The 22,981-nt window shown below is 43.6% G+C and overlaps 2 protein-coding genes across 3 annotated transcripts; both read left to right on the plus strand.

The window, feature by feature from the left end:
• Positions 1–505: 505 nt before the first annotated feature.
• On the plus strand, positions 506–3,735 carry LOC116420314 (histone H3.v1-like). 2 transcript variants are annotated; one of them, XM_031944763.1, is made up of 4 exons: positions 506–754; positions 2,408–2,688; positions 3,283–3,407; positions 3,526–3,735. In XM_031944763.1, the coding sequence occupies exons 1-4, from the start codon at positions 633–635 to the stop codon at positions 3,544–3,546; spliced, it is 549 nt and encodes a 182-aa protein (XP_031800623.1). In that variant the 5' UTR covers positions 506–632; the 3' UTR covers positions 3,547–3,735. The 2 variants fall into 2 exon arrangements, with proteins under 2 accessions (XP_031800623.1, XP_031800622.1); XM_031944762.1 differs by lacking the exon at positions 506–754 and adding an exon at positions 1,480–1,775.
• A 3,570-nt stretch (positions 3,736–7,305) lies between these two features.
• Positions 7,306–22,293, plus strand: CYLC1 (cylicin 1). The gene is made up of 5 exons (XM_031944675.1): positions 7,306–7,372; positions 13,519–13,559; positions 17,696–17,814; positions 20,167–21,249; positions 22,150–22,293. The coding sequence occupies exons 1-5, from the start codon at positions 7,356–7,358 to the stop codon at positions 22,180–22,182; spliced, it is 1,293 nt and encodes a 430-aa protein (XP_031800535.1). The 5' UTR covers positions 7,306–7,355; the 3' UTR covers positions 22,183–22,293.
• Positions 22,294–22,981: the final 688 nt, after the last annotated feature.

Genomic DNA, 22,981 nt, shown 5'->3' on the forward strand with positions numbered 1-22,981 from the left:
CCCCACGCCAGGTGTCCTGCATAAGTGGCCACATCACATGCGTTCCGGATGCCGGGTGGCACCCCCAGCTCATTCACTGATCAGAGGAGAAGGAGCCAGCAAAGCTGAAGCCTGCACGTGATGAGACGAATGGCCTCCCCCGCGGCTTTCATTTCTCAAAGGACTTTCAAAGCCATTTTCCAAGCACCACGGACATTCAGAGACATCCGTTTCGTTACCTGTACTTGGAAGGTCATGTGGCACAGTGGTTAAGCCGGACCTGGTAAGACCTGAGGCCAAACCCGGTGTCTGACATTTACTAGCTGTGTGACCACTTAACCCTGTCTGCCTCAGTTTCTCCTTCTATAAAATGAGCCCCAAACAGGGTCACAGAGAGGTGAATACAAACACAAAATGACTGGCCAACAGCACCACTCGGAAATCAGATGTTCCCTGGAGAATTTGAGATCAGTTCTACTGACGTGGGGGAGGGGGGAAGAAGGAGGTGGCATGCCAAACCTGCCAGGCCAGGCCGGATATTACATAGTGACAGTAGCTAAATTATCTCTTCTTGGTCTCTTGCACTTTTAGTCCTGACTTGGCCACTGCGTGGCTTTAGGCTAAGAGCAGCCTCGGCTTCCTGACTCTCTGGAATGTTCAAGAAGGACCCCCACTGCCCAGACAGGGCATTCCGCAGAAATACTGGTCCGGCCTTGATGAGGACTCAGGCCTCCTGGCTTCCTGCACAGCACCCTCACTGCACCACTGCCTTCAGGTAGGAAGCTGTTTTCATTCTTTGTTTGCCTCTTTACACCGTTCCCTTAAGCTGAACACCATTCCCGAGTCTGGGAATCTGGCACCACGCTCAAGGCACGGACCCGTAGCCTTATCTCACCCCTTCACATGCTACTCCAGCCCATTTTCCTCTTTATGTATTCAAGGGCTCTCTATCTTTCAAAGATTATCCCAAGGTCCGTGTTCCGAGAAATCTTTATCTACCCCCTCTCAGGTCCAGTGAGCCCTCTCTTTTCTCAATCCCTGTGGCCCTTAGCGTCCGGCCTGCTCCCTGACCCATTACTGTACACTGACTGCTCTGGGAACTCAGTGGGGAGCGAGGGTTTGTGTGGCTATATCAGGGAGGAGAAGAGTTAACCGTAAACATCTTATCTCCCCGACATGAAAAATTCCTTTAAAATGTAGCCGCAGATGGAACACCTTGGCTTTGTGACTCTAAATGGCATCCCATCATCCCCACATCAGAGATTTTTAGGAAGGAAATCTTTAATGTTGGAAATGAGGACAGTTTCATCAGAGGCCAAAAAGGGGCAAATTCCCTATTTCCAGGTACCAGACCGACCTCAGGAACTTGGCCTTAGGTATAAAAAATCCCCGTAGAGGACAGGTTTTTGGCGGCCCTGCCTCAGCCAGACAGAATCTTTCTCACTTGATTCCAACCAGAGTAATGAATCTAGCCATAGTGCTAAGGAGAAAACCATCAACCAATCAAATGAGTTTGGGGGAGGGGGAAGCCCAAAGATCACAGCCTTGTGATGTAATAATGGTGACTGAACCAATAAAACCCCACCCAAACAGACAGCTGGTGGTAACAGAGCCAAGATAACCAACTCAGTAGGTTCAAAGGCCATGGATAATACCGAAGAGTATGAAGAATCCGGAGGGTACCGAGAGTACCAATGGTACAGAGGCTTTCAAAGTTATCACGGGTACCTAAGGTACCTAGTATTTGAAAGACAAGATGGGCTTGAAGTATTTGAAGTGTCTGATGGATATGAAAGGTAAGGACAGACTAAAGACAGAAATAAATATACACAGAGATAAAAATATACAGTATGTATTATACCTATATAGACTTAAGCATATATATGTATATTTATACATATACATGTAAAATAAGCATACATATCATCAGATGGCCCAAGTTCCTGGCCCTAGGTATGGGGATAAAGTGAAAAGGACTTAGGACCTGGATTGAGTTTCATTTACCAGGTATATAACCTGTCATCTCACATGTAGGCCTCTGTTTCCTTGGATCTCTGTACAATACAAGGGTAGCTTCTAGGATCTATTATTCAAGGACCTGTTTAACCTTAAAAAATGTCATTACAGCTGCTAGTGTTAATTTCCTCAATTGAAACAGAGATCACAGTCTTTGTAATGTTTCCACCCTCCCTGCTCCCCCCAACTATGGTACGAGGACTAAATTGGAAGAAGTCCTCAATGAAGTATTTTACTAGCCCACCCATCCTACTTCCCTATAGACTTGTACAAAGAGCTTCCTTTGGGAGAGAAGTCAGGGTGCTGTTCATAAGGTTCAAAGACACAGGAACCAAGAAAGCCTTAGGGAAAGATTGAAATGTAATGAAACGAATCCATCAGGAGCATACTTTTTTTAACCTCCTTTTTCTAGATCTGAAGACAAAATGTCTGAAAAGAGGGAACAAGTTTATATTTCAGAAGCAGAAGTTCCTGAGCCTGCAGAGGAATTTGAGGAGGAAGAAGAGGAGGAGGTGGTGGAGGAGGAAGAAGAGGAAGAGGAGGAGGAGGAAGAGGAGGAGGAGGAGGAAGAGGAGAAGGAGGAGGAGGAGGAAGAGGAATACTTCAATGGGACAGTCATCTTAGACAGTGAAGAGGCAATTGACTTTCTGACCACAAAGAACAACCTTCCAGAAAAGAGCGAAAGCACAGCATGTATATGCACCACCCCTCTATAATATAGTATTTAAAGACACTTGAAGAGTTGGGGGGGGTACAATATTTTTTTCCATTTTATCATGATAGAATTATTATTCTATTATTAAATAAATTATTAAAGGTAGTAGTTGAACATTAAGACAGAGGGGAGTAATTATGAAATGGTGTGAGACTGTCCAAACATCATGTCACTGCATGTGATGATTAATTTCTAAGGGCTAAATTCCAAATATCTGATTATCCTTATCTTGCCATATTTTGGGGGCTCAATTGTAGCAGCCACGATGGTACAAATAAAGAGAAACTGATAACCAAAGGGAAGCGGTGGGCTGTTAGCTGATTTTTAAACATGTGCATCTCCTAATCTCATTTTCCCCAAAGATGTTATCAAACGTCCTATCTGAATGGCTATATGTGGCCTTTGGTAATCATTGCCACTAATTTCAGTCACCAACTGTTCTATACAAAACATTTGCTGGTAGGCTGATGAGTTTCTGGACCTCCCAGCAACAAGCAAAAAAATATCGCTTGTAATGATGGAAAAAGACTATCAAATCCTAATGCATGCATATTCCTATTCCTTCTTTTTAGTTCTAGATTCCATATTTGGTGAGTTGCCTCCGAAATCCATAATCAAGGTAAAACTCCTCTTCGCAAAACCTGCATATCCAAATCAAAGAGCAAAGTCCAACAAAAAGTGCTTCGAATGTACTGAAGTGAGTAACTGAATTCACATAAGACACTATGGTCCGCAGCTGAGCTCTAAAACATTCTGAAATCCAGGGGAAATTATTCTGAGCCACATCTTCTAATACTCTTTTTATTTCTTTCAAGGAAAATGAAGAAAGATGCTGATTTAAGAAAGCCACAGCTGTACATTCAACATCATCCACCTTACAATTCTGGACAACTTGCTAGTGAAACTGTGTTTCACATTCCTCCATACCTTTAAAATGAGGATTAAAACCTGACATCCTGACCTTATGTATTTTACCCAATGTTTTGCTGAAATATAATCTAATCTAGCAAAGCTCTGTGTGTGTGTTATCTGTCTGCTACCCATTTGTCAGTTACCCAAAACTCCTTTTCCACCTCGTATCAACCCTTGGCTCCGGTCTTAAGGGGTGTCAAGGCCACTAGCATCCCCCGTCCTATGCTTTTTCTTCCTTTCATCTCCTCTGCCATTTCTATGAATCGGGTACTTCCTGCATCCTACACTTCACCGAGATTCAAGAGCGTCACAGGGGTGAAAAGAGGTTCTGAGGTCTTCTGGGAAAGTATAAGGGCAACTTGGATCAATCCCACTTTACTCTGGTTTGTTACCTGGGGCAAGTAAGTTACTTGGCTTCTCAAGTTCTTCACTGAAAATGGAATAATCATCCTACCCTTAGATATAGCACCAAGTTTGGCTCAAAAGATAAAGTGCTTTGTATACCAAGTCTAGTTCTTATCCCAGCTACCTTGTTTCTGAATAGCTTTAAAAAAAAGTTCACCAAGGAAGTACTATTCTCATATGATCCTAACAACTTTGAGGGAATCGGTACCACAGAAGGGGTCAGTATTATTTCCATTTTAGGTATGGAAAGAGACAAGATTTGAGGCTAGATCTGACTTTCTTTTCTCCTTCTCACAGTACTTTTAAAACAGCATAGCAGTAACATTTATTTCCAGGTTGCTAGGAGATGGATGGCTTGATCCTTGTATTTGTCCTATGCCCAGATAAAGGCTTCTCCATCTCAATTGATGGTTTCCCCTCCCTTTTAGCATGGGGAAGGGGGCTGTCTGGAGCCCCGAATTCTGGAACACCCAACTGTAACTCTATGAGAGGCAGGCGCATTGTTCTTCTCCCTTTTCCGCACTTAAAACTCCGTTGATTCCATGTCAGATCACTTCTTTTACAACAGCAAGTCGCATTATTTTTCTCCCAATTCTTGCCCAATTACTTCAGGAAAACCTCTCCCTCCCCTTCCATCTTCATTCCATTTGTAAGCCAAAACAATGACCCTAATCATGGCTACGGAACATAAGTAGCTGGAGCTGGATACACCTGTTGAAGGAAAAGAGGCGGAACCGAGACAGTGCTTTGAAGTGAAATGAAACATACTATGTAACTAGGGCCATTAGTCTCTAAAGCCCTTGAAATGTCCAGTGACTAGAGTCCTTCACAATCTCCATTAAAACCTCTCTCTCCATCTCTCCATCCTCCTCTAATTAAACTTGCTTTCCTGGAGCACTAGCAATCAAGATAAATTGAAGCCTATTTTTTGTTCAACATTGTTTCCTGTTTTGTGTAATTACTAGGACTGAACACAGTGTTTTCTACATTTCGTTGCAGATGCAAAGTATTTCAACTATCTTATGGCTTAAAGAGGTTTTGTGGGCTGGCCTGGGAATCGAGCCACCAATTTAGATAGCATCTTTTCTATGGGGAATGCAAGTGAGTTCCAAACGTGCCAACCTACAAATGAACTTTGGGAACCTGACCTATTTGCAATTTGGGGCCTACCTCTCTATATGGCCGCTTTGTAAGGCCTCTAAATGGGCCGCCAGATTTTCCCAGGTCATTATCCCTAAGCTAGGCAGGCAACCTTCCAGATTCAGCATTGGGGCTTTCAGGTTACTTACTAAAGGGGAGCCGGGAAGGGGAGGGTTCTCTCTAGGTGGCCCAATTAGGGCAGCTGCTGATGCCCTGGAAGAATCCATGCCAATGGGGCTGGTTTTCTTGCCCTGCTTGCTCCAAGGCTGACGTTTCCGGCTCCCCAATGACTTCCCGGATTTCCTCTGACTTTGGGTTTCCTCCATCAAATAAGGGAACCGGGTGAGAATCTCGTCCATCCGAGGGACGGCCGAGCCCGTGGCACCGCATCCAGCTCCGATGGAAGGGGCAGCAATGCCACGGGCTGTTTAAAAGGGCCCATCCATCGGACAAGAGCGTCACCCGGGGAGGCCTGAGATTGCGGTGCAGAGCAACGGGACCCAGTGAGGTGCACGGGGCGGGTGGGGGACGCGCGCATTTAGGGTGACTTGAGGCAGAAATGCCTCCCTCTCCAGCCCGGCGGCCTCAGAAGCTAAGGCGGGACGGAGAGCGCGAGCCAAGCAGACAGAAGGGAGAGGGGGAGGTGGTGACGTCACTTACGGGGCCGGCCTCGAGAAGGTCAATGGCCGCTCGAGGCCACGGAAGTTCCGAGGCGTTACTCACCCTTCCTAGGTGGCGGTTAGCCGCGAGCGGGCGCCCTGCGCAGGCGCAGAAGCCGAGAGAACCCTGGCCCCGCCCCCCCCCCCAATGCTCCGGCCCCAGGGGGAGCGCTTCCTCCAGCCCCGCCCGGGAGCGGCTCGCGAGCCGGCCCCTTGCCCCCCTGGGGCTTACGTTCCGTGCCGCCCCCCCACCCCCCTGCACCACGTTGTAAACTGGGCCCAGGCCTTTGGGTTCCCCGGGCAAAATGCCACTCCTGAACCCCACAGTGGGCGAGGCTAAATGACAAGTGATGGCCAGTAGGTCTGCCTGACCCAACCACTGGGCAGATTCCTGAAAGTCTCAAATCGGTTAGCCACCCCAGGAGCTCTTTGGCGAATAAGCAATAAAGAATTGGCACACACACACACACACACACACACACACACCCATTAACCCTTCTTCCTTCTCCAACTACCCAGAACTACTACCTAGGTTCTGTGTGATCTCAGGCAAGTCTCCTCCCTCCTTGGACCTCAGTTTCCTCTTCTGCAAAATCAGGAGGTTTGACTCTCCAAAGTCCTTTTCAGCTTTCAATTGGACTTGTTCTGATCCCGCCTGCTGGCTCAATTGAAGCAGTTCCTTTCTTTTAGACATCTTCCTTCTTCCCAACTATGGCCCTGGATGTGAACATCCAGGTGTCCTTCAGATACTTGGCCCAAGAATATTAAAGGCCAAAGGAACCCAACACCCCACATAGTATTCATTACCAAAAGTATGGGCGACTCACATGCAATAGGCTTGACCTTTAAATTAACATGAGAAATGAGAGCGAACATAAAAGCTCTCATCAGTTGGAAAAATGATTCATTATGAATGAGTCTCAATGGACATAACCTTCTAAATTAAAACTGCAGCGGTTTGCCTGCAAAACCCAATTCGTCTGTGAAAACATCACAGCGGTATCGCCAAGATGATTGCATATGGTGAGTTTTTATATCACACTCTGCCATTTGCAGGGACAGGGGAGACATGAATTTCCAAGTTAAAAAAAATTTTTGAAAAGGTACAGGGAGAAAACAAGTAGAAGGAAAAACTATGAGATTCGAACAAGAGGAAAAAACAACAAATATGACACTCATATTGCATATATTTACAGACTCTTCCCACAGTAGTAAATGGTGAACCTAATCTATTATTCTGTAAGCAGTTCACCAAGCTGGCCACATGGTACAGAACTAATGAGGCCCAAGGCTAGCTTTCAATCCCCCACGGGCCACTGTTTCACCCATAGTCCCATTTGCCTTCTGTTCCGACACTGCAACAGGACACCCAGGGGGCTGAGGGGGTGGGGGAAGGGAGGACAGGAAGTAGAAAAAGGTCTTTTCCCTTTAAGGATCATTTAGCAGGCTAGGGTCCTTTGTGATGTCACATCTTACATCATTTGTTTGACCTAACGATGTCAATGCCTTGGCTGTAGCTAGGTTGAAAAATGTCGGTCCCTCGCTTGTAAGTTTTCCTTTTAATAAGAAAATATATGTCATATCGATAAGGGTCTATTACAAAGAAACTTTTTAAGGTTATTTAGCTTAGGTCATCCAGGGTAGGGAATGATTTCAAAGCACCGTTTGGCTGTTTTGTTCAGAAAACAAAATCTGAGTCCTTTTCATTATTTAGGGGAATTAGCTGGGTGATCTTGATCAGGGACTTCGGGCCCCAGTTTCCCTTTCTGTTAAATGAGGTCCATTAACCCTCAGTAGTTTTTGAGAGGAACAATATATTGTTTTCAAAAACTGTTTTGAAAAAGTACAAAGTGTACAAAGGTTCCGGAGATGTGAGGCTGAATTATAATTTTCTGGCCTTTTAACAGTCACAGTGTTAATTTCCTGTGAAAATATATATGGTGGGGTGGGAGGAACAATTATCAAATGAACTGTTCTGATCACATAGTCTCTATTAGTACTTCTTAGGGAGCTGATTAATAGCTTGTTTTATTTCCTTTTCTAAAATAGGACTATTTAAGTAGTTTATTTCCTCTTCCATTAACCTGGGCAATCTATATTTTTGTAGGTATTCCTCCATTCCATTTAGATTAGCAAATTTATTGACATAAAGTTGGGCGATCTATTACTACTTCTTAAGGCATGTTTGGCCTTTGTATAAAATGATAGATAATCTAGGCAATAAATAAGCTGTTGGGTCAAGTGTTTAATAGAACAGACCAATGTGATCTTTTCTGACCAAAAGTGTAAGAGAAAAAAACATGAGGACAGAAATGGCTGGTCTGGGTGTGGGGATGCTATTGCTGGGGAAAGAAATGGTTTTACATTGTTTTAATTTAGCAAAAAAAGACATAAAAAGGAAGCCAAAGGTTATGTGATCGTAAAAACTAATCTTGGTATACATAAAAGTTAAGAAATTTATTGATTTTTTTCCTTTTTCTCTTGAGTTACAGGGGGAATGTAGGTATAGAATGTTACATACGCTGACAGGCAACGGTTGCTATGTTGGGTTCAGCTGTTTTTGCTGCCGAGAGGGATTGAGGAAATAGAACTTTCAGAAGTAACTACGTTGTGACAACAAAAGGCAGATCAATAAATGTTTTCGAAAGGATTCAAATTGAGGGGGGCCCCCAACTAAACTTCCCAGTTGTCATAAAAATATACTTGCTATTCCCCTAAACCTTAAATCCCTCAAATTCTTGCCAGGCCACTCAGAAATAAATTACAGAGGTTACCAAGGCTGGGCATATGCCCAGGGTAAACCCTTCAAGGCCTCAGAGACGTGGCACCTTTAGCCTTTCTATCAAAAATGCTTTTCTAGTAGCTTTTCAGGAATTGATTCCACAAAGGCCTAATATAAGTAGCACAGAGGCTAAGAGGAATTATGAGCAAGCTGAGGCTAGTATAAGAAAGAAGAGGGCTTCTTTTACCAGTCACCGGGAGGGCAAAGGGTAGCGGAGATCATGAAAGATCAAGCTGGGTGCTAATGGGGCCGGGAAGATAGAACCATGGTTTGTCAGAAATGAGGCCTAGTGAGAGCAAGCCAGAAGATGGGGTTGGACTTCAGTTTAGTGAGGTAACCCTTGACCGATGATAAAACATGACCTGAGGGTGAAAAGAACTTGGCAAATAGAGGGATAAAACAGGCCAGGCAATCATTCTAAGGTGGCCTTAAATCCTGAAAGAACCCCTGGGGTTTTCAGAAGTGCAGATGGTACCTCCTTTTACCTAGCACCAAGCATTCAATTCCCCCCCCCCCAGAGAGACCTCTGTTCCTCAGGACAGGTTTTCTCTCTCTCCCCTTTCCCAAATCAGGGCAGATCTTAAAGACTGTCCAGTTTCAAAGACATAGGCCCAAACAAGAAGATACCGTACAAACAGAAAGTTAGAAGAATGTCAGTGAAGCCCATATCTAAGAGGAAAAATAGCTTGCTCCAGAAGACAGGTATGGGGTACTCTTAGCAGCAAGACCAGAGTGTGCCTTAGCATCATATTCCTAAGGGGCTAGAGTTAGAACCAGACTAGAATCTTCTAGGCCCAACTACTCGGAATGGTCCGAATGGGCTTATGGCCCTTTGGATGATATAGAACTTGGAACTTAACGCTCCCCAGGCAGCCTGGAACTTTGCACTAAGGCAACTCAACTGAATCTACACAGTTGGCTGCTTTGGGGTTTACCCTATACTTGTGTAGTAGGTTTTTTTAAAAAATCAATTGCAGGATCAGACCTTTACCTTTCTTAAATATCAGCTCATTAAATTGTAGTCTACTTAATTTGTTTGGGATGCTAATTCTAACATGTCATATGTTAGCGATCCCTCTCAGCTTTTTATCACCTACACGTCTGTCTGACAGACATCTATTGTATTCATCTAAATCGTTCATTAGAGTGTTGATAAAATGTTACCTAAGACCAGCCTAAGGAGAGAGTATAGTGCAAAGAGTGGTGGATTTGGATCTAGACAACCTTGGTAGGCCCACCTCTGCCACTTCCAAGCTGAGTGATCTGGGAGAAAGCCATTTAACTGTGTTGCATCTCAGTTCCCTCCTTGGTCAAATGGGATCTCTTCCAGCCACAGGCCTTTGATCCCACGATCCCCTGGCATGCTATTAGAGTTCTTTCTCCAGGTTGATACTGAAACATTGAGTCAACAACCTTTGGATACAGTTGTTCAGCCACATATTAATCCCCGGAACTGCACTAACATCCAGACCGTTTCTCCAACTTCAAGTCCGTAACAGTGCCTATTTTGACAACCGTCTGTGTACAGTGACAGTTGGAACACTAGGTAGAACCATGGGCTGGAAACTATGGTGGAACCATGGAACAGGGGCTGACAACCTGAGGGACACAGAACCTCAAAGGGGTCTGAGAAACCTGGCAAAGGGGATTATTGCCAACTAACTGGATTTATTTCTTCTGTACATATACAGGGTAACCACAGAGAGTATGGGAATCTTTACTTAAAGCTAAGTGGTACAGGGACTGAAGGTTGAAAATCTCTCCTCTAAAAGGAAAAAAAAGGGCAAAGGAGGCCAGGAATGAGAAGAGGAAACAAACAAATAAAAAACTAATCAGATTAGAGGAAAGAGGAAGGAAGGAAAGCCAATGGCAGCTTTTTATTCCTAAGTTGCTGAGACTTTAGACTAACTTTCTGGGCCTCAGCCAGGTTTCTCAGACCCCTTTGAGGTTCTGTGTCCCTCAGGTTGTCAGCCCCTGTTCCATGGTTCCACCATAGTTTCCAGCCCATGGTTCTACCTAGTGTTCCAACTGCCACTGTACACAGACGGTTGTCAAAATAGGCACTGTTACTGACTTGAAGTTGGAGAAACGGTCTGGATGTTAGTGCAGTTCCGGGGATTAATATGTGGCTGAATAACTGTATCCAAAGGTTGTTGACTCAATGTTTCAGTATCAACCTGGAGAAAACTCTAATAGCATGCCAGGGGATCGTGAGGTCTACTCCCTTCCCTACCTCTACTTCCCAAAGTACAGTTCAGCTCAAAAATTCCAGGGCCAGAATTCTGGTAGCCAACTATGATCTATTTGGCTAGGCCCGTCCTAGGACTGGACCTTTCATTCAAATCCTTTTCAACTTGCCTCAATGGTATTTTAAAATATCTGAGGTTAGCGCCAATTCAAATTGGTTCTTTAAAAAGTACTTGGTTTCTTCTCAAGCTTTCCTAAAATAATTAAGATTAGGGTTCAGTTTAGAACTTGGCAGATTAAGCTACTTGTAGTAAATTTATGGTATACACAGATTTGTTTGGATTAAGGGTTTAGTAAAGCCTCACAAATACTGAACCCTAGCTTAGTCATAATGGAGAAGAGGCAGGCTCAATGAAATAGAATGCTGGTTTGCTGGAGATCTGGCCATCAACAGTAAAACATAACGGCAAGAAGTTACTGTTGTACCGATGTAACTTTTAAAAAATTTCTTTTTCGGCAGCCTGGCCCTGTCCTGCCCTGGTCTGATTGCTGAGAATGTTAGAGCTGGAAGGGACTTTAAGGATCATCTCTCCCAAGCTCCTTATACAGATGATGAAGACCAGTCACAAAGAAAAGTAGCTAGGGTCACACCATGGGCAGGGGGCAGGAGTAGGGGTCCTGACTTGTGCTCAGGGAGGTGAGAGATGGGGTCCGGGGGAAGGACATGGGAGGTAGCCTGGGAACACCTCCTCTTTCCCTGGGCACTGCATCTGTCTCCTGGAGTGATTCCTGATGGAGGGGGAGCAGAAAGCAGGGAGGGAGTAGCTTTGGTGACATAAGCTAATCCAGGACTGACAGGGGAAGAATAGCCCCCCTCTGACTCCCTGCCGTGGGGCTGGCCCAGGCTCTGATTGCACCCCCTACACACACACCAAGTTCCAAGTCCCAGAGGGTTTGGGACCAGGATACTCTCCATTGGCCAGTGGCTCAAAGGAACAGGTGGGGCCCAGTCATTGGAGCTTAAATAGCCAAGGAAGAGGAGGGCACTTGGGGGTCATCCTGGCCGAGGCTGCCCAGGAAGAGAAGCTGAGAGAAGAGGGAGATAGTAAGAAGCAGAGGCTGAGGAGCAAGCTACATGGAAGACAGATACAACCCCCCAAGTCTTATTAACAGGAGTCTTCACATCCTTCCAGAGAGCATGGCCCAGACTCCCACTGGTCTGGGGCTGCGGGGCCGGGGGGGGGGGGGCTCTCACCCTGCTTTGTGCTTCTCCTCCTCTGCTGCATCCACCTTTCCAGGCCCAACTAGGCATGGACCACCTGGCAGAACCGTGGGGGCCCAACCCATACCTGCCAGCCCCGCAGAACCGAGTCGCCTTCAAGAAGCCACAGCTGAAAGCCTTGGAACGGGCCTTCCAGCAGAGCCCGTACCCGGACCAGGGCACCCGGCGGCAGCTGGCCGGCCTTCTCCTCCTGCCCGAGGCCCGAGTCCAGGTGTGGCTCAAGAACCGGAGAGCTAAACTCCACCGGGGACAGCGGCTTCAGCAGCCCAAGGAGCGGAGATCCCTGGCCCCGGATGGGACCAAAGTGGCAGCCTGCCTACATTCAGAGTTTCTGCCCACTGTTTCTAGGACCAGACCCCAAACTCCTGCCCCAGAGCTCTGCCAGACACCTGAAAGCCAGAGCCAAGGCTGGCAGGGGCCTCCGGGTTCTCCGTGGAGTGGAGCTCTAGGCCTGCGCTGGGGTGTACCCTGGACATGGACGGTGGGAGTCCATTCCTTCTCACTAGCTCTGCTCACCCCCTGCTCAGGCTTGGTCTGGTCCTCCTGCTACCTACTCCCCCCGCTATGGACTAGCCATGGGCCTGAGACCCAACCTGACCAACTGTCCGATCAACAGCTATTTCCTACGCCCCCACTTCGTGCCTGGGTCTGTGCTCAGTGACATGGTGGGCTAAATGAGAGACAGAGGAAACCAGTGCTCCAGAGATTTCCCACTGTGCTTGGGGAATTAAGACTTAGACACGAGAATATCTCCTCCTGTAGATTTGAGGGCAATGTCTGTGATTTTTTTTTTTTGTACTTTTGTATCTCGGGATAGAAGATGGTCCAGGGCTCTGGGTAGAACCTTCATAAATGTTTGAGTTGGAGTCCAGGCGCTGGGGAGGGCAGACAGTTATCGTCTGAGCTATCCAGGGCCTTCGAGGCCAGCTTATCCAAGCCCCACGGGGTAATTAATCATCATGAGAACAAACCCAAAACCATGCTACCGTTTTCATGGTTCACTGCTAAGTCTTGAAATGGCACATTTGGGAGAATTAAGGGGAAAGGAGACAACAAGAGCTGAACCCTGTAAATGGACTGGGGAAGCAATCTCACAGGGGGTCTGGAATTCAAGGACTTTTCTCCACTGTTCCCTCTTCCCTCCACTCTCCCTGTTCTCTACCTTCTCCAAGTCCCTGAGATAGCAAATCTCTGAACTGTGGCTCCCTGGAGAGGGACAGAGCTTGCTAAAAGTCCAGGTAGCTAGAGGCAGTTAAGTGATGGATAGAGGCTGGATCTGAGATCAGGAAGACTTCAGTTGGAATCCTGCCTTAGATCCTTATGACATGAGCAGGTGACTACCTTAACTGCGGTCTGCCTCAGTTTCCTCAACTGTAAAATGAGGATAATAAAAGCACCTTCATCAAAAAAATAAAAATAAAAATTTCTTTTTCTCTTATAGTCGAAGAGTGAACTTTGGAGCCTATGATAATTATGTTCCAGGTAAGAATTTGAACAAAGTTCATAGGATCATACAAATCTAGAGTTGGCCATGTCCTCAGAAACCAAATCTTTTCCCCAATATCTGAATATTCTCTATGGTAAGTTCAACAAGTGGTTATCCATCCTCTACTTGGATACTTCCAATGGTAAGAGACTCACTACCTCCCAAGAGCACCCTTCTTTATCATAATCTCTTTTTGCCTTTTTTTTACTTTAATTTTTTTGAGGCAATTGGGGTTAAGAGCCTTCCCAGGATTACACAGCCAGTCAGATACTTCTAAGGCCAAATTTGAACTCAAGTCCTCCTGACTCCAGGCACTGCTCTATTCGCTATGCCATCTAGCTGCCCCTCTTTAACAATCTCAAACCTGTCTCAGTGTAACTTCCACCCATCAAAAAAAAAAAAGATTCTAGATTGTCCCTCTGGAGCTACGGAGTCTAACCCCTTTTCTGTATGAGAGTCTTTTAAATATTTGAAGACAGCTCTCATGTCCCTCCCTTTCTTATTATCTCCAGCTGCCCAAACTACCCAGGGGGTGTGCTGGAGCTATCTCCCATCTACTAGCAAAAGTAAATTGGAGAAAATGTCAATAATATGAATTAAAAAGGGTGTTGTGGGTACTTTTTTGCAGGGGAGGGCTGGTTGTTAAAACATTCACCAGCATGTACCTCTGAACCTATCCGCAAGTCTCTTCTTTAGATTAAATATCCTCCTTGCCTTCCTTTATTATATTTAACTATTTAGATATACTATGATATAATCCATAAATAGCATATATTTATTAACATATTAATATTTTACTATTAATCAATTAATATAGTAATTAGATTATTTATAAATATACAATGTATTAATTAAAAATAAATGTTATATATTATATCATATATAAATAAACTGTTATATATAAAATATATATAATGTTACATTATATAATATACAAATAATAGTTATATCTTATTGCCTCAAATTACATGACATGATTTCGAATGCCCTTGTCGTCTTGGTCACTCTCCTCCAAGCAGTCTGTTAGCTTGTCAGTAGCTTTAAAACAAGGCCCCAGGTGAGTTAAGCAACGTTTCCAGATGTGCTCTCACTAGAGGAGAATCCAGTGATGCGAGGGCCTTCCTCATTCTCGATGTTATGCTTCTTAGCAAGGCAATGGAAGAATTCATTTGTTTTTCAGTAGACATATTAGATGTTTCTCAATCACAAGAAGTAACTGCAGATACTCTCTGTGGTGTAAAGGATCGTGAAGGCCATATGATCCAAGCCACCTTTGAGCAGGAGGTCAACTACCAGTCCAGGAGGTCCCCTCCATTTTTCTTAAAAACCTCCGGGGGGGGGGGGGCGGGTCCTAATCCACACTCCAAGGCAGTAACTGCCTGTATTAATGGGTAGCAGTGGGAATGAGAGGAGGGGCCAAATTGCCACCTACTGTCAAGTGAGAACATGGAAGCCATTTGGATGGGAAATGAGAGGGAAGAGACAAAAGTCAGCCCAGGGCTTGGAACATGGCAGACTATATGAATGGGGGTGTAACTTGCAGAAATACTTAAGTCATAATGAGGAGTAGGATAAGGGAGCAGGACGCTGAGCTCAGTTTCAGAAGGACTGGATTTGAGGTGCTAGTGAGATACCCAGATAGAGAAGGTCCTTTTCCTAGTAGAGATGAGAGGATGAAGCTTGGAAGAAAGGTCTGGGCTGAAGTTTGGAAGTCATATTCCCTACCGAAGCTATTGGAGGGCGATATGGTATAACGGAAAATATGGTGGATTTGAAATCAGGATCTGGGTTTGAAAACTGCCTCTGTTATCTATTACCCATATGTCCTTGGTAAGTAAGTCACTTAGCCTCTCTGGACCTCAGTTTTCCCATCTGTGAAATGAGGAGATTAGACTAGATGACCACTGAGGGCTCTTTTAGTTCTAAATCTCTGATCTTTTTTTTTTTTTTTCCTGTGGCAATTGGGGTTAAGTGACTTGTTGCCCGGGGTTACCCAGCTAGGAATGTTAAGTATATGAACTAAAGCCCTCCTGACTTCAGGACTGATCCTTTCTTAATACAGACTAAGGTAACGTTAATGTCTTTGTCTGCTCTGTCACACTGATGTCAATCAATGCATATTGAACTTTGGAGCACTAAAACCCCCACATCACTTTACATTCTTGGATAGAGTACCAGGCCTGGAATCAGGAGAACCTAAGTTCAAATCTGGCCTCAGATGCTTAACCCTAATTGCCTACCCCACCCCACCCCCAAAAAGAAAAGAAATCAAAAGAGCTTTCCGGCCATAGCTTTACCATCTCATATATATCAGACAACGCCTTCCATTGTTGAACATCTCCATTGGGAAATGCCTTACTTTTGAGTAAATCCAAATCTGTATACTTGTAACATCTTGATCTTAGTTCTCACAGAATTTCAGTCTCTGAAGCTATTGAGAACTAATTCATTCTCTCAGATGACAGCCCTTTAGATATTTAAATACAACAGGCATGCTTTCCTTCTTAAGGTATGAAAATTCCTCATATGACCTAGGTCCCAATAAAGGTGAATAATGAATCCTGTTGACGTTGCTGCATTATCTGAATTTGTACTGCAGATTTTTATTGGGCTGGAACTCCTTATTACATCTGACATAATTATAACTTGAAATTGGGTCAGTTCAAACACACACACCACTACTTCAGGAGATTCACAGATCACATCTGAGACCTTGCACCACATGGGCCCCCTTCTTCTCCATGAGCTCTAGCTGTTTAACATATCTCCTACCACGTAGCAGATAGTACCAGCAGCCTGTATGCGGGCCAAATTATTTCAACTACATTAGTAAATGTAAAAAAAAAAAAAAGTAAAAAAAAAAGAGAAGTTCCTCTTATATTTACCATTTGGTAAGTCATTAGTTTCTCTGGACTTCACGTACCTCATCCATTAAAGGGTTTGCCCCCAATGGCCTTTTGGGTTCCTTCCAGCTCAAGATCTGTGATTCTCTGGTCCTTTTAGCCTATGGTAGGTGCTATAGGACTATTCCATGCTCATTTATATATATATATATATATATATATATATATATATATATAATTATACACACACACACACACACACACACACATACATACATAAATAAAAATCTGGAAGATAGCCCAGGGAGGTGCAATGACTTGCCCAAGATTACATAGTAGTAAGTGATATCAATGGAATTTGAACTAATCCAGGTATCATATCGTTCTGTTACTCATCTTTCTCTCTCAAGTATCTGAGAAGCAGTGTGCCCTTGTGGATAGAGAGCTGTCCTGGTCAGAAAAACCAGGATTCAAGTGAAACTGTAGTATCACTGCCTTCTGGTCCCAGGCAACTCTTTAAGATTGAATGTATAAAATAGTAATAGCAGTCATTTATAGAGCAACTTTCAAGCACATGCAATCCATTACTTTACTCAGATCTGTTCCAGAAGAGAGACTTTACGTTTCTGGAGTTCCCCAGATCAGTTAACCCACAGTTCCCAACAACAACAAGAAAATATGAATCCCAGTACCTTGCCCAATGTAGGTACTTTATCTAACAGATTTGAACTTGACCCAGTGCTTAGTTCTGGCTCCTGTTTCCCAGAGTTTAAAGTAAATGGAAACTTAAACACTTAAACTCAGTATTTCCTAAGTACTTATGATATGTCAGGCTCTATGGCTGTCAGGGATATGGAAGTATCAGACTTGATTCCTATCTTCAGAGAGTTAATAGTCAAATTGAAAGGCAAATGAAGTCCCCAAAGGGAGCTTAAAGAGCTAAACAAGAATGTGTGTGTGTGTGTGTGTGTGTGTGTGTGTGTGTGTGAGAGAGAGAGAGAGAGAGAGAAATCAGAGGTCTGATTGTTGTATCTAGCTATCATGCTAAAATTCACTGACTAAAAAAAGATTAATGACAATTAATCTTTGACCGATTTTTAGTGATTGATTTTTAGACCACAGGAATTCTTGAAGACCACTGAGCTATGGAGGGGTGATCTGCATCTGTAGAGAGAGCTCCCACACACATGGAATTACACATAGTGAAACTGGCTGGCTCCCTCAGGGTCACTTTCACTTTGATTCAGATTTAAATTTTGATTCCAAAGTATGTGATTTTTTTTTTTCAGTTGAGGATGTTAGCAAAAAATCCTGGAATCAACAACACTTTTCTTTGATGTTTTCTAAACCAAATCGACCAGGGAAAAAATGGAGATCAACCCCTTCTGAGTTAAGAGAAAATTCTGCTGTAAGTACTGAAAAGACCATAGAATTATATTGATTTTAAGCTAATGATAAAAGGCCACATTGAGCAAATGAGTATTTATTAGGTACCTAATATGTGCTGGGCACTGTTCTAAGCACTGGGGATACCAAGAAAGGCAAATCCAGCCCCTGCTCTCGAGGTGCTTACAATTTAATTGGGGAGACATCATACAAACAACTATGTCCATATAAGCTAGAGAGTTAGCTATATGTACATCTATGTGTATGTATGCATAGAAATAGAGTCATATATTGGAAGTGATTGTGAAAGGAAAGCACTAGTACTTCAGAAAGTGGGATTTTAGCTGAACCTTTCAAGAAGCCAAGGAAGGTAGAACATAGACATGAAGAGCAAGGGCATTTCAGGCTTAAGGGGCAGCCAAGGAAAAGGGAAAGTTGGGAGAGGGAGGGTCTTGTGAAAATAGAAAGGAGGCCGGTGTCATTGGATCATAGAGGGGAATAAAGTGTAAGAAGACAGGAAAGGTGGGAAGCAGTTAGCTTGTGAAGGGCTTGGTGAACCAGAGGATTTCATGTTTGATCATGAAGCCAATAAAGTACCACCAGAGTTTTTTGAAGAGGGGGAAGACCTGCAGTGGTTAGGTAGCTGAGTGTAAGAGAGATGAGTGGTGAGAGAACTGAAGCAGGAACAACCAGCTATTGTGATAGTCCAGATGGGAGGCGATGGACATCTAGATAAGCCAGCCATGGGGAATTCCTGCCTGATCTCAGTTGAAAGACAATCTGTTCCATTTACAATTCACCGGACGGCAGACTGGGTCACCTATTGCCAGAAGATCATTCAGGAAAAATGTCCAACAGCTGCAGAAGTAGCTCAAGTTGTAACCTTGGAGTGGCAAGAGTGAGTGTTAGGGCAGGCTTTCATCTCCTTTCATGTGAGATTTAAGATGTGTACATTGTGACAGATTCATGCCCTCTTTTGCTCTCCAAAGGCAGGATTATGATATGCCACTTAATGGGCTTTCCTAGCTCTGGTAAAGAGAGAATCTGTCAAAATTGACCCAAGGGATTCAGAAAATGTTACTTACTGTTTTCCATAAAGTCTTCCTCTAGATCCAAGACTATTTGTTATTCCAGAACTGATTATCTAGTGTAAGTTATACCCTAAGTATCTTGCTTCTTCTAGTGTGCCTTCCTATTACACAGAGTGTTGAACTCAGCTCTGCCAGGAGGTGAACAATAGAAAGGAGAGGCAGTGAAACTTCAGTCTGGTGGTGTGGCTCTTTAGGAATTTCAGTACTCCCCAAGTAGTTCCCAGTCTCTCTCCACCTATGTTGATGGCTCCTCGGGGGACTCAAAGAATCACCATCTCGGGGCTCATATCCTAGCAGCTCGTGTGTGAAGTACAGTTCCTATCGTGACTTGGTTGGTCCTCAGCAAGTAGGCAGGGTTGAGGTTTCTGGACTGTGCACTTTAATCTGTACTTAAAATCTTTTCAAATCAGTAGGCCCCACCAGAATTTATAATCTCTGAGTATAGTTTGAGAACTCTGGATTATACCTACTCACCAGGGCAGGATTTCAGAGGAAATCCAGAGTTACATTTCTACTCAAAGATGTACCTTAGTTGGACCATGCTGGGGATTGAAGGGAATAGTTCAAGAGCTTAAGCACCAGTGAGGTGTATGAATCAGTGTGTGTACCCACTATGTTTATTGGTTGTTATTTCCCGTACCTATTTGGTGCACAATCATTTTGTCTTCCAGAAGTCATCAGTTTGGGGCAGCTCCGGTTCTTGGCCTTTACCGTGAATTCCAAGATAGCTCTGGAGACAGAATTAGAAATAGGATAGCATGGATTTGGAAATCTCTAATTCCTCAATAGGGACGGGCCTTGTGCTTGGGCCGACATATTGGGTAGACGTATCTCTATAGAGATGAATTTCTTCAGACTCAGAGTGGGGCTGTGGGGAGCGTGTGATAGGAAGCATCATCCAGACGGAAGTCCCCAAATTGTCCATTGTCGGGTTTTCAGGACTAGCTCAGCTATCTGATAGAACAGTACAACCGGGGCGAGGTTAATGGCCTATCCTAAGTCTCATCTGGATTCCCAAAGAATAATGATATCAGAGGCACCTAAAGCCAACCTATGCTTTAGAGTAGTTTTCTGAATTCTCAGAAGAATTAGCATAATTTCATTTCAAAATGGTGACCTTGAAAGAGGAAGGTAAAATTAAGAATGAGCTTCAGTTACAACTGTACTCTTTATCAATGCACAGAACTCTTTTTCATGCTGCAGAATAAAAGGTACTTAACTTTTCAGAATTATGACAAACTAAACAACTCTAAGTCTTTGTATTATTTGAATTAATTTCTCAGATGGGGGATGTAGTCAAAGATGATCAGAAAGCGACTCCTATGTGGATGACACGTTCTTTACTAAAAATTTCTGAGAAACCTTCTGCTTATTTAGCTGCCAGAAGAAGGCCCCCATTTTTCACAGGCCCACAAAGAACATCAGAATCCACCGAACCTGGAGAGAAAAATCAAACGTCCAAGAAAGAGAGAAATCAAGCGGAGAAAACAACAAAGAAGAAGGCGACAGGTTTACCCAAAGGGTCCAAAACTAAACAACCAGATACAGCCGACATTTCATCCAGAGAATCTGACAGCGAGTCCAAAGGTTCAGGAGAGTCAAAACCAAAGGAGGGCAAGGATTCACATGAAGACAAGGAGCCAGATGCTGAAAGCAAGGATAGTGATGTCAGTGAGAAAGACACAGAGAAAAAGAGAAAGCCAAAGGAGTCTGATGCTGAATCTACTGATTCCAAACATGAAAAGAAGAGCAATAAGGATTCAAGAAAAAAATCTGGGGATTTAGACAAGACTTTCAAGAGAAAGACCAAGAGCTCAGACTTTGAATTTAAGGATAGTCTGAAGAAAGACAAGGATATAAAGAAAAAAACCAAGGATTTAGTCATCGAAGCCACAGGTTTAAAGAAATCAGACAAAGATTTAAGGAAAAAATGCAAGGATTTCAGTATTGACTACAAGAATGAAAAGAAAGACAAGACCATAAAGAAGAAATTCAAGGATTCTGTTGTCGAATTCAAGGACACAAAGAAGAAAGATGAAAGTTCAAAGAAGAAATCCAAGGACTTGAACAATAAGTCCCAGAATCTAAAAACAGAAGACAAGAAACCTAATGAAGGGGATGTCGAGTCTGAGTATTCATATGATTCCAAGATGAAATCCCAAAAGGCAAATGTACCCAAAGATTCAAAGAAGTCCAAGGATGGGAAGATAACTTTCAAAGGATCCGACACCGAACCCACCAAGAGAGAATCAGAATTGGATTTGGAAACATCTAAAATTTCATGTGGCGCGGCCTCCGCAAGGTCCCCTATGGCTCCACAGGCGCTGCCTCAGCTTATAAAGTCTGAGATAAGAAAGGCCCCCCTGGTAAGTTCATTTCCCTGTTCCTAGTTCAACCTAGCTAAGATGGAATTACAAGCAATAAGGTCAAAGTCAGACTTTCCCTTTCCCAAGGGTCCTATAACTTGGTGTGATAGAAAGACAGCTGGACTGAGTCAGGAGCAAGGGATTTGAACTCTGTCTCTGTCTCTTTGCCACGTCCTAGCCAGGTGAGCATGAGCAAGCTGTTGAAGCTCTCAAAGACCATTTCCTTCTTACATTTCCATGTAAAATGGAGGTGTACAGGGTATTATGGTGAGGGTTCGATGAGATGATTTCTCTAGTGCTTTACAAGCCTAAAATTCTACAATTACAAATTATTTCTATAATCATATTCTATATTCATTCTATAATCATAATCGGCATCAAGGAGCATTTATTAAGCAACTATTATATGCCAGGCACCGTGCTAAGCATGAGAAAGGCAAAAACACTATCCCTGCTCTCAGTGGGGGAGATAGCATACGGATACCCACGTATATATTATCTGGAGGGTGAAAGGGAACTAATTTCAGAGGAAAGTCACTAGCAATGAGGAGAGTAAAAGTTAGAATTTGAACAGTCTTAAAGGAAGCCGGAGGAGCCAAGAGTCAGGCCACCAGGATTCTTCATCAGACCCACAGTGTTCTGCTCCTAATTAACAAAAAGGACAAAACATCATTTTTATCCCTTTTTAACCCTAACCCTAACCCTAACCCTTTCCTACCCTTCCCCTCCTTTCTATTCAGACTTGGGTCAAACTTAGGTTGAAGTTCATTCATTCATAAAAACCCAGGCTCACTCTCAAACAATCAGGAATCCTTCTGGTTAATGGGTGTGTGTGTGTGTGGGGGGGGAACCTTAGAGATCTCATGCCTTGTGATCTTTTCCTTTTTCTTTTTCCTGCAGCCGGAAGCCCAATGGATCCAAAAACTGATCTGAAGAACTGTGAGTTTGGTCCTACTGGATAGCTTTAGCCCAGATAGGACAACCAGTAGGTAGCTACTTTCAAAAAATGTTTCTAATTGTAATAAAGAAAACCTTTTGTCCTCATTGAATCCCAGTGACTTTATTTCATGACGGGCAGGGGGGCCTAGTTGATTCAAGATTGTTTAGGTGGCAGGGGCAATAGCGCCCTGCCCTTGGAGTCAGGAAAATCTGAGTTCGGTTCCTGCTTCAGACATTAGCCGGATGACTCTGGGCAAGTCATTTTGTTTCTTTTTGCCTCCGTTTTTCTCTCTGTAAAATAGAGACCATAATAGTATCTACATACAAGGGTTGTGAGGATAGAAACAAGATAATTATAAATCCCTTTGCCAGCCTTAAAGCAATTATTATTTGGTCCTTGCTAGAAGGCTCCAGGAAGGTCAGAAATGGAGGATCCATTGACATGCATATGTCCCAGGCATTCCACCATGGAGGATGATGGAGAAATAAGTGAGTGAGACCTGTTCTCTAAAGCTAAATATTTCTAGTTTCCATCTAGGACAAAAGGACCATGTAGGAGAGTGGAAAATAAAAAGTTTCCGAGGTAATCCCTATGGACTTTGGATAGAAAACGCCATCTGCATCCAGAAAGAGAACCCTGGAGCTTGAACGTAAATCAACATGTGCTACATTCACTTTTTTGTTGTTTTTCTCCCTGGTGATTTTTTTCCTTATGTTCTGATTTTTCCCTCTCAACATAAAGAAATATGTATTAAAAAGTATATATATATATATATATATATATATATATATA

The sequence above is a fragment of the Sarcophilus harrisii genome, chromosome X (assembly GCF_902635505.1).
Source record: "Sarcophilus harrisii chromosome X, mSarHar1.11, whole genome shotgun sequence".
Classification (NCBI taxonomy): domain Eukaryota; kingdom Metazoa; phylum Chordata; class Mammalia; order Dasyuromorphia; family Dasyuridae; genus Sarcophilus; species Sarcophilus harrisii.